At 41.1% G+C, this 11324-nt stretch overlaps 1 protein-coding gene across 1 annotated transcript in view; it reads left to right on the top strand.

Moving 5' to 3' along the window:
• The first annotated feature begins 3516 nt into the window (after positions 1–3516).
• The window catches only part of dpr8 (defective proboscis extension response 8), an 86746-nt gene continuing 78938 nt past the window's right edge, over positions 3517–11324 (top strand). Inside the window, exon 1 of the mRNA XM_065477093.1 lies at positions 3517–3714. Within this exon, the coding sequence (XP_065333165.1) occupies positions 3663–3714 (52 nt within the window). The 5' untranslated portion in view covers positions 3517–3662. The remainder of the gene's footprint in view (positions 3715–11324) is intronic.

Raw genomic sequence — 11324 nt, 5'->3', positions numbered from 1 at the left:
TATTGGAATATCTAATAATATGAAGATAAATTCACATTCAGTTGAATTTTAATAATGACTTTTAATAAATAGAACGTTATCAAATATTTAGCTAAACGTTCGTAGGAAAGCAAAATAAAAATTAACTTTCGTCTACAGGAAAGAAAGTTTGGTTTAATGATTTATCAACAAAACGTTTAAACCATTTATTATTTAAAATACGCCTGCGTTAAATAAAGTTTAGTTTTACTTAAATTGCCCGCAACATAATTATAAGCCTCAAAGGAGGAATCCATTAAAAATAAGTAAACAAACAAGATACCAGCACACAGCGTAGAAGAGACCGAGAAGGCGGAGAACTCTTCGTAAGTTTTGAGGGCATAAGCAACGGGCCGAGAAGTCGTAAATCTGAAGAGAGAAAAAACTATGTGCTTTTGTGGCTTGAATAAAAGAAATATTGAACGTCGCCACAGAGCAGAGCGCTTTAATTAAGGCGCACGCGGCGTCCTAATGGAATAAGCAGAAAGGAGCTGCTGAGCAGCATGGTGCAGAAATGAGGGAGAAAGCACGGCAGCTGGCACAAAATCCGGCCAGAAACAAAACCACGCTGCACCAAGCAAAACACTCATGCAAAGAGAGTGGGTTTTTGCATTTGCCCTTCCATGCTCTCTTAGGATTTATTCCCTCTAAGAAGAAAGGTGAGAACATTTATGCCTCTTAAGTACTGTGCCACATTATGAAACGGGGGTATTTCGAAAAGCTACGCGAGCAGTGCCATTATGAGTAATTAAGGTGATTCAGACGACCCTTTTGCGATCTGCACACTCCCTCCATACAGGTATGATTTTTTTAAGAATTAAATAATGTAACTTTAACAGAAAATGATGTTCTTTAAGTTGGAATCGAAGCGAATATTTCAATTCTTCTAACATTCCATTATTTTGAAGTTTAATATTATTTGATACTTTGACATTTCGAATTTTGGAATGGAAAGTTTTATTTTTCTGAGTGGAGCACATCATGTGTCGCCTACGTGACCAGCCAGTCATCAAGCAAGGCGATACTGTCAAACTGGGTGTTAGGCAGTTGCGTCAGTGACCTTTTCTCTGCACGTCTCCATTGGCCAAAATGTTGATGGCTTCTGCTAGAGGAATATGACTTTTTGCAGCACTGTAAATTTTTCATGTGACCCACAGTTTTTTTTTATTGCATAAAGAAATATTTTGCTTCCTCGATTCTTCAAATTTTCAACTTTTAATACGAATTTCACTACGCTTGTTAACGATATATGCTTGTGCTACAAAGTAAAAAGGTTAAATTTTGTCATGACAAGTACCAAAATTAATCGACATTTTTGTTTTCAAATACGAAAGTATGTACGGTAAAATGTTAAATACTGTAAAAAAATATTTGATATAATTCTTCTCTTTTGAGTGAGCCATTTTGTTTCCTAACAGTCCATCACCATTGAAAAATAAACGGCTCGCAATAAATTTGACTCAAAATATATCTGATGAGTACGTTACATATTTTCAACAGACATAAATTATATTGTCTATTTAATAATTTAAAATTAATTATCATTATTCAAAGTTTATTGCAAATAAATGTTTATATCGGAAAAACGTAAATATTAAAAAAATATATAGCCTAGAAAGGGATTAAGTGTTATGGACCTGTCTTAGGTTTTAATTGAGTGTTTTTCTTTATCAACTGTACTATTTCCCATATTAAAGAAAGAAATAAATTATTTCTTTCCTCTAAGTTAAATAATGAACGGCCTTTGTGTTTATTGCTTGCCGCAAGCCTTTTGTACTTTCAAATCCAGCTGAGTCCTCGTTAAATGTGAGGGGAATTTTTAATTTGGGGTATCAACACGAGGTCAAAAATATTTGCCAGCCTCAACGTAATGATCAGTGGCACAGGATGCAGTGTGAAAGGCTTGTTTGATGTTCAGTTTTTGAAATTTTTGTTTGATGTTGCCGCGCGCAAAAACGCTGCTTTCTTTTTACCCTGGAAGCACAAAAGTGAATGAGGCGGTGACGGCTTTGAAAAGTCGGTGCTTGTCATCGCACACGCATGCAGCTTCCATCAATTTTGCTCTCCTACATGAATTAATAGTGGGCTTGACAAGAAGTTTCCTCGACAATGAATGCAGTCAACACTTCTCCGCTTCTCTGGGCATAAACGTTGACAGCTCGACTCACGGTGCAGTCGTACTCTTCGCAATTTTGTTTCGTCAACTCGAAAGACTTGCGCGCACACTACACATTGAAAAGTTATTTCCTGCTCCAGCAAGCCTCTGCTGCACGATTCAATTATTTCTACCGAGTGTGCTTGTGATTGGTGACTGTTGATTTTTCTACCAGTTGGCACATTTTTCCAGCAAAGCACTCTGCGAGAAATGCGAGCATCCAAGTTTTAAGCGAAGAAAGTAATAAAGTTAAGTACTGTTTCATTGGCAGAGGTTACCACTTCATATCGCGCTGTCTTTTGTTGCTTTCGAGCTAGCTGAGCTCCGCCTTTAGCTGGATCATCGGTGCAAACTTCCTTTGCAAAATTTACAGCTAGCAAACCTTATAACAGCAATACCGTTTGGATTTCTTCTTACAATGTTTATGCTACTCACAATTTCATTTTAAATAAAATACTTTTCTATAAGGTCTGAAATATAGGATAAGAGTTTTCTGTTTTTTCACACTTTTAATTATTTTTTTTAAACATGATGGACAAAAGAGATCATCATCACAATCGACATATCATGTAAGTTCTTAAACTTGTGTGGGAAAAGCGATTAGCGAAACAGTTTCAATTTCGCCAAAAACAACATGCAAAGCCCGCGCCAACGGCAGTACAACAATGAAACAAATTTTACGACTCTCTCGTGGCATCTATGTTATTTAGGCCACTAAAAAACTTTTTTCAATTCATGCACAGTGGTAAGGGCAAAAAAATTAGCATTCTGCTTTTTTCAGCAGCAGTGATGAAAAGTTGCGCTCGAAACTGGCAGAGACGCAGCAGCAGCAGCAGTGCCACGCATTCGCCCGGCAAAAAGAGGTCGCGGCAGCAGCGAAACTCGCTTTTCCTAGCATCAAACTTTAATTTCAAAGTGCAAATTTTTGCCCCGAAGGAGTGGCAATAAAAATTTGAGCAGCGCTGCTGTGAAACACTTTGTGCCGGCGAGAGGAGGGAGCGGCTCCATAACTCGCGTTGTTCGCTGTGTGACATTATTTTAATACAGTTCCGCGCAGCCGACCGGAATACAAATACAACGCCGCGACTTTCTCTCTCACTCGGGCGCCCGCCTTTGGAAAAAACTAATTTCCTGCCGTTTTTTGCCTCGCGCACTGATTTGCCCTGACACTGACGTGTTTGATGCAGCGTGGAATGTTCATATCCGGCCGACAATTACCCATTCCTCCGCTTTTCGAGTTGGCGTATGCACGGATGGCCGGCACGAGAAGGAGCGCGGCGGCTGCCTTTGCACAAAGGGTGCAGGCGGCGCTGGCGCCTCGCTGCTCGCTCTTCCCGCGGCTGCCTCCGCACCCCTGTCAGTCGACCCTCGAGCGTGATCGCAGCCACTCCACCCTCTCTCACGGACGAGGATAATCACAGAGACAAGCCTTCCTTTGCCCGCCCAGGCCTTCAGGAGGATGCACACCAAGTTCTGACTCGCAGCGGACATGGCCGTGCCCTGCTTCCCGCCGCTTTTCCTCCTTCTGCTTCTTCACTCAGGTTAGTGCCGACGACGACGACGGGTTCGACGCACGCAGTCGTCCAATTTTCCGGCCAACAAAACTTTCGAGTCAAATTTAATGCAAAATTACCGCCCGAGATTAAACTTCCATCACGCGGCTGATGGAAAAACTTGAAGATTGTTAAATTAGTCGCGAGGACGGTCGCTCCAGAGCATTCCAGCCGGCTAAATTGCTTTTCTCGAAATTCGCTCGCGTCTTCTTTTCTCTCGCGCCCGCCCGAATCCCGTCGCGACTGTCTGAGTGCAGCCGAGCGAATTTCATGTGAAATTGCGGCCACATCGACTGGAAGTGAAAAACATAAATAAAAATAAACGATGCTCCCTGCTCGGCGGCAGTGGCGTCGCCGGCAAGAAGCTCGACGCGCGCGTACGATGATAGCGTTTGCATATAGTTGCTTATTTGTATCAGGCCGACAGATAACAGCAGCTTTTTCGTACCGGCTCCTATATGTATTTGCATGTCATTTGCCGCTTGCTCACCGTGTATGTACATAGGCAGCCGTGTTTTTGCGATATGACTTACGACGGACCCTTCGAGCGCGCAAAAACTTTTCGCCCGCCGCTCGTCTTTTTATCTCGGGCGCCAGGACACGGCCATTATTCGCGTTTTTGATTTCGTCAAGTGGAAAATTGAAGGATTTCGGCAGAATGTGCAACCGACGGCTCTAGAATCGTGTTTGTCCGGCCAAATTTTGTGCCAAAATTGATAAATCCCCTCGCGTTTGCTGGCGCTCGATGGAGCCTTTGAAGCCTCTTTTGCTGCTAGTGCCACATTGGTCGTTTTTGCTCGCATCTCTCCATCATGTCGAGGGCCAAAGATTTTTGCGAAGTCGGACTGTTTTCCCTCGGTCTTGTTGTTTGTGGTGGGCCCTCTCTTTCGCACACTGATGTTCTCTCTTACGAGTTTAGTAGACGATGAAATTCCTTCACTCGCCCTTCCTGCCTTATTTCAAAAGCAGCAAAAACATTTCTCTATTTCTCTCCCCTTTCACCCAATTTGCATTTGGATGAATTTTTTATTTGGCTAATATTTTCAACTGCTTTGCCGAATAACTTTCCCCTCAAGTGAAAGTTGAATAATACGCACGGACGCAAATTGGACTGCTGAACTTCTTTCGTGGAAACAATGAAGACGGACGACATTGATTGGTCTAAACAACTTTCTAGTGGAACGACAGTGTGACATTTATGCTGATTGTACAAAATGTTATTTCTGACAATGAGCTCGCCTTATTTGAACCTACAATGAAATTATCTTATTTTCTTTGGAGCATTTATTGGGCTAAATTATCGAAGTAAAAAAACAAGCCATGTATTTTTGATGCCAAACATATCCGCGCTGGATTTGACGATGAAAAGTGTGTTGAGTAAACGTTACCCATTTAAATCAAAAATTATTGTTTTCTGTTTTTGCTATTTAAATATGGGTTCAAATAACTATCGCGTTTCGCAAGTCCATTCAAAAAATCAATTTCATGTGCCTATGCAGCTACCAATTAGGGTGCCAAAGCATACTTTGACATCAAAGTAAGTGACACTGTTGGAAACTGTTCAGAACATTCATCTTCTTATATCACTTAAAAGCGAATACCAGTGAACCACCTATCACCTTTTCCAGGACGTGTTCAAAGGAAAATATTAAGCATACTTCTCTGCATAAAAATACTTTTTTGGTATCCTTTTCAAATTTCGCAGCTTTTTGTAAGGCTTATTTTGCTTAAATCATCGAAAAAGAGGAATTCAGGAAATATTTTTCGCTTTCGCTGCAAAAGCATTCCCCTTTTTTTATGTAAAAACCACAAGGTGAATTGAAACTATTTACAAACTGTCGGACACATGAATAAATTATGAAATAATTTCGGGATAAATATGTTAATTGGCAGTCGAACTGGACCTATTTGCATTTATTTATGCTTCACTCTAGGGAGAAATGCATGGTTCACAGTTGTATGTAGATCGGAACAGTTGATTTATTGATATTTTTACGCAAGCTATGCTACAAACCTGTCGTAATCGCATTGGTTTTTCCAATCATAAGAACATAGCAACATTTTATCATTTCTCTTTTAAAGTTGGATTTTTTACTGATACGTATGCAGGTATGTACTCATTCTGAAGTCAAAGCAGATCGACTTTAAGTTTTTAGCCTGCTGTTTAGTTTTAATTTGGCTGTTCTAAATTATATATTTCGACGTATTCCATGTTTCGGATTAATGGAATAAATATTATTTTGAATTGAATTGAATAGGAGATGTCAATACATCAAGTATTATACGCAAATTAAGTAAAATAATTCCAATTCCAACTAATTTCGGAAAACATTGAGCAATTCTTGATTCTATAATATTTCTGGAATTTATTTACAAATATTATTCCATTAATTTTTAGTTTTCACGTAATATTCACTGATAAATGATATTCTGACAATTTCTCACACCCGGTCTTTTGGAATTCCGCTTCTCCATCCCCTCACTCGGATGTGACTTGGGATGGAATTTGAATAAATTCCCGGTTTGGGGGGCAAACCCTTCTGAAAACCAAACGTGGACCGCTTTAATGATTTGCTCCACCTCTTGCTCGGTTTCCTCCTCGACCCAACTTCCTGGCTTGGAGTGAACTCGCTGGCTGCGATTGTTATTGCCGCACGCACAATTAGCTTCGCTGCAAATGTATAAATACGGTGGCAAGTACGCCCGGCCCGGTTGGCTCGAGCTTCTCTGCAGAGCAAACATCTTCATTCCTCCATTAGACGACCCGCGTTTAATTAAAGCGATTATTAATTTTTTGCAGCGGCCGTTAATGAAACTTGCGCAAACACACGCGCCCGCGTGTGTGGGGAGCCTGTATAATTTATTGGCGCAGGCTTTTTGTCAGCGCTGCCGCCGACGCAAACAATGAAATTAAATTAAGGAATCGCGCTGAATGGCACTCTGGCGCGGAACAATGTTGCACACGTAGGCACACGCTCGCTCGCACGCCGCGTCTAGGCACCGCACCAATGTTTCACAACAGCGCTGCGTTTAAACATGCGCTGGAACGCGTGAACACGGGCAGGTTTGTTCAATTTGCTAAATGCGCCCCGTTGAAGCGGATTAACCAGAAAATAACCACTTTGATACTGCTAAAGTATAATAAAGTTGTAAATATCAAACGAGGCAAGTTGTTGATTTTGTTGTGGCTAAATTAACGCAAAAAGTAGGCGCTGGCTTAATTAAACGGAGCAAGTAAAATATTCGTAGTGGAGAGTGAAGTTTAAGTTTGATTTTGTAAGTTTATTTAAATATTGTCAATCTTTAAATAATATTCTCAGGTAGAAAATTATTTTGGGCGGCAATGTTTTGAAATCATTAACAACCAACAAAAATTCTGTAATATAGCATTTCGGCAAAAGTTGGGTTGCCTTTCACATTTTATTGCTTGGTATCACGGCCTAAGAAAAATAATTCATTCCTCGAGAGCAGCAGCCTACATTTACAATTCATGAATCGAAACAACAGCTAGTAATAAATTGAAGTTGTCTTTTACCTACTGCGCAAGACCTGAAAATTCTTTTAGAATTTCTTGGCAGGCAGGCCAGGTTAACCATTAAAATAAATAAATTTGTCTCGCGGTGGACTTAAGTTGTCGACATCAGGAGGCCAACTGAATTATAACAGCCCGTCTATATGAAATAGAGCTGCTCCCTGGCTTAATTTGATCAGGCATGCTTGGAAAGCAGGGGACGACTAAATGGTTCGCAGGCTCGCCGTCCTCTCCAGGGGAACACTGGTAGTTGGAAATCTGTAGAGTCTTGCGAGCGTTATGATAATAATACCAGCGGCGGCTGAGGTAATTGGAGCCATAGTCTGGCTGTGAGTGTGGCGAAACTTTGGAATTCATCCTTAATTCAGAGTTGGCCCGAGCTGAGAACGCGCAGCGAGCAAATAAGCTCTCTTGTGGCGTGAGACGCTGCTCATCTTCCTGATAATTATCGTCGTCCTTGTCTAGTGTACCTCACACTTATTGTGCATGCTTGCTGGTGCGAACTTGCGTTATTCACTCCGCACAAAACTATGGTATGTAATTGTGGTGCTTGAGATTCTGTCTGCTAATGTTTCCACTCAATTTTGGGATGCCGAAGTGCCACCAAATTCTGGCAATAACGAAATTTTATTCGCCCGGCGAGATTATCACGTCGTCGCGTCTATTCATCAACTTTTTATATTAAATTTGACGTGTTTCATTAGCCGCACCGAGTTGATTGAACATCATTTTTCAAAAGCACCCCTATGTCATAAAAATCCCCGTCCGATGTTTGGATTAATTTAAAATTTTATCAGGATCCACAGCAGCCAATGACTATCGATGTCTGTTAAAAGCTTGAAGCAAATCAAATTCCGATGTGCGATGCGGCTGGCTGAGCGCTAAAAAGTGACGCATAAATTTCCGCCCAAAAGAGCTGTTTCGACGACGCCAAAAAATGCGAAAAATTAACGGAAAACATCATGCCCGCGGTGCGAGAGTCAAAGCTGAGTAGAGCAATCCGATTTCACTTTGCAATACATTATTTATGCGTGCGGCCAAATGGAGCAAGCTAAAGCCCGTTCTGAACTCAAACGCGACTTTTAATAAGTGAGAAATAATGCAGACCTGCGCAGTTCGCATTCTTATGGGACTTGTGACGGGCGGGTTGCCTGGTTGGCGAAATCGCAGGCGCTTTGATCTCTCTCATCAGCGACTTTAATTAAAGCGGAATTATTTACAAGTCTTCGAGCGATTCGTTTTATTCAGCTTCGATGAATGTGTGTTCCGCATCGCATTTTATTTCAACCGTTTTAAAAACGAGAGCGTGATGCCGGTGTGATATACCGTTTTCGTTAATTTGAAATGATTGATCAGATGAGTTATTTTATGCTCCATGCCCTACAGAAACTGAGCGACAAAAACACTTATTAATATTTCGGGGGAAAGGAATACAATTTTTATTTATGGATCAGAAATTATACTTCAGCCTACAAAAAGAGTAGAATGGTAAAAATTTGCAACCATTGACAGGGGGCAAGTAATTAATAAAAAAGTAAAAGATAAATAATCTGTTTAAATATCCTATTCGATAAAGTAAAATTATTGCCGGGTCAAACTCAATAATTTCCGATTGCTATAGATCTTTCTACTGCTGGATACTCATACAAGTAGCATTTAATTATTGAAATTGGTTATGGTTAATGTTATTTTATCAAAAAATGAAGAGCGCAGTACAAATAAAATTATTTTAAAATACTCAAACTTACTTCAGTCAAAGGAATGTAATCCTGGTAAAAATTATCTCAAAATAATCATTAAAATAATTTTCATAACTGCGAATTTCTGCAATTGCTTACAAAAAGCGTGACTTTTTGCGTCTTCTTCTAGAAATTTTACCGCAATGAGGTTTTCAAATTAGAAGTCCAAAGCAGGAATTCATATAAACTTATCTCGTCTCTTACAATTAGTCTGAAGCTAACGAGGAAGCAGCAGTTCCTGATTAGAAGGCTCGTACCTTTATGGGATTCATTCCAGGTACTTCAGTTTCCACAGGCGTAGTTATTATGCGCTCGTGTCGAATGGAAGATATATTTGTGTAATACGTAATACACTCGTATATCACTATAGATTGAGGAAAATTGCTTCAAAAGTTAAGCGCACCTCTCTTCAAATTTATGCCTCACCAGTTCACCAGTTGATTGGTTTAACTTCGCGAGTTTTGAAATCGAGCAGGGACATCTAATTGCTGCGTCGGAGAGAGATAAAAAAAACGAGAAACGTGAAATGTTATGCAAGCGAGTCGCAACCCCGCGAGAGAGAGAGAGAGAGAGAGAGAGAGAGAGAGAGAGAGAGAGAGAGAGAGAGAGAGTTCAGCTCATGCCATCTGCCTCAAAAGTTTCGGGGACGCATTTAAATTGCAGCTGGCAGATCCGGACGAACTTTTATTGCCGCGTGCATAGTAGCGGAAAATAGTGGATTAAAATAAATCAAAACGTAGCGCGCGGCGAAGATAATAAGAGAGGAGTTTGGCTGGCTGCAGCTTCTCAGGGATAACACCTCGCACGAGGCTTTGCCTCTTTTATTTTCGCAATAGACGGCAGACTCCATTGTGTTGTTATTTTATTGCCTGCGCACCGCCACCATATTCGGGGATCTTATTTATAAGCCGGCAGCGCAGCCACTTTTATAGGTGATGGCGAAATATAAACTTGCCTCCTTCTCCTCCTTCAATAATAAATAAATACCATAAATACACACGCGCACTAGCACTAGCAGCAGTAGACAAAGAGCGAAAGGGATTTGCAGCAGGATTGGCCTCCTCTCCACCCGCTGACAAATCACAATTTATAATCAATACGCACGCACATTGAAAGCAACCTGCACAGCATTTTCGCGTTATTTGAAACCCCGGCTAAAAATAGACAACCTGAGCTGGTATTGCTTGGGCAAATATTTCCATAAAAAAAACACTGGCGAAATTAATTTATGCCTGGCGTTGGTGGAAATTGAATTCTGGCGAAAAGGAAAACAAAGTGGAATAAGGGGCGTGCAGAATGTTTTCTAGAAACGAACACATTTTCCGATCATCAGAAAAATTGCATAAAACCATGCTGATAATTATATTTCACCTACAAGACACGCTCTTAGTGGGGCTTTAAGTGCACAATCAATCCTTGAACCTTGCTTTCTAGGAGAGAAACGGCACTTTTTTCACACCCCCTTTCAGTCGTTGTCATTTTGCAGTTCCTTCCCCCGAGATGACGGCAGTTAATATTGCAGCAAAGTGGGCGAGGACACATGTGTGGTGGCGATATTGCCACTCTGCAAAATTGTTTCCACCCCAAAATGTCGAGGCATGCAAGAGTTGCAGAGAACAAGAAGCCGTCCGCCTTTACTGTCACACTGCAAATTACTATATGTACACGACGCACCAGGCAGCAGGACCATTCACCATGAATAATTCCGGCAAACGTTGGCCTAAGCAAAACAACGCATTTTTCCGTCGCATAATTTCACGTAGACAATTAAGCTTCACTGACCGACCACACCCTTTCATTCGAGGCAAACACGAACGTGCAGCACCGTGAGCGAGTGAGTCGTCCACCTTTCGCAAAGCGTGCATGCTTGAATTTCGGCACTTTTACGACCAGCTTTTTTCCTCGCCAGCCAAGTGATGCTGCCCACGTGTGTATGTGCATGTGACAGTTTTATGTGCCAAGTTCACCTGGGCCGCTCGCGAGTTATTAAAATGAGCGTTACGGTGGCTTTATGGCGTCTGATAAGAGATTGTCAGACTCATTCTCTCCATTGCGCCCGCCTCGTAAATTTGCTTTAATCCCGTTTAGTGCTGCAAAAAGCGAAAAAAAATTCCTTGCTTTATTGGCTTTCCGGCAAAAGGGAAATCATAATAAAAGGCCCGAGTTTTTACTGTAATAAAGTAGTCGTGGTAAATATTGACTTATTTAAAGACACGCTCTGCTTGAGATTTTTCGGACCTTTTGGATACTTTTTATCCAAGATGAGACAATTTTGCTGATAATTTGGAAGTTTTAGTCAGAAAGGGAGGTAAGTTTTGCAAAGGGCC

Source organism: Cloeon dipterum, chromosome 2 (assembly GCF_949628265.1).
Source record: "Cloeon dipterum chromosome 2, ieCloDipt1.1, whole genome shotgun sequence".
Lineage (NCBI taxonomy): Eukaryota > Metazoa > Arthropoda > Insecta > Ephemeroptera > Baetidae > Cloeon > Cloeon dipterum.
This window is presented reverse-complemented; position numbering and strand designations above follow the sequence as displayed.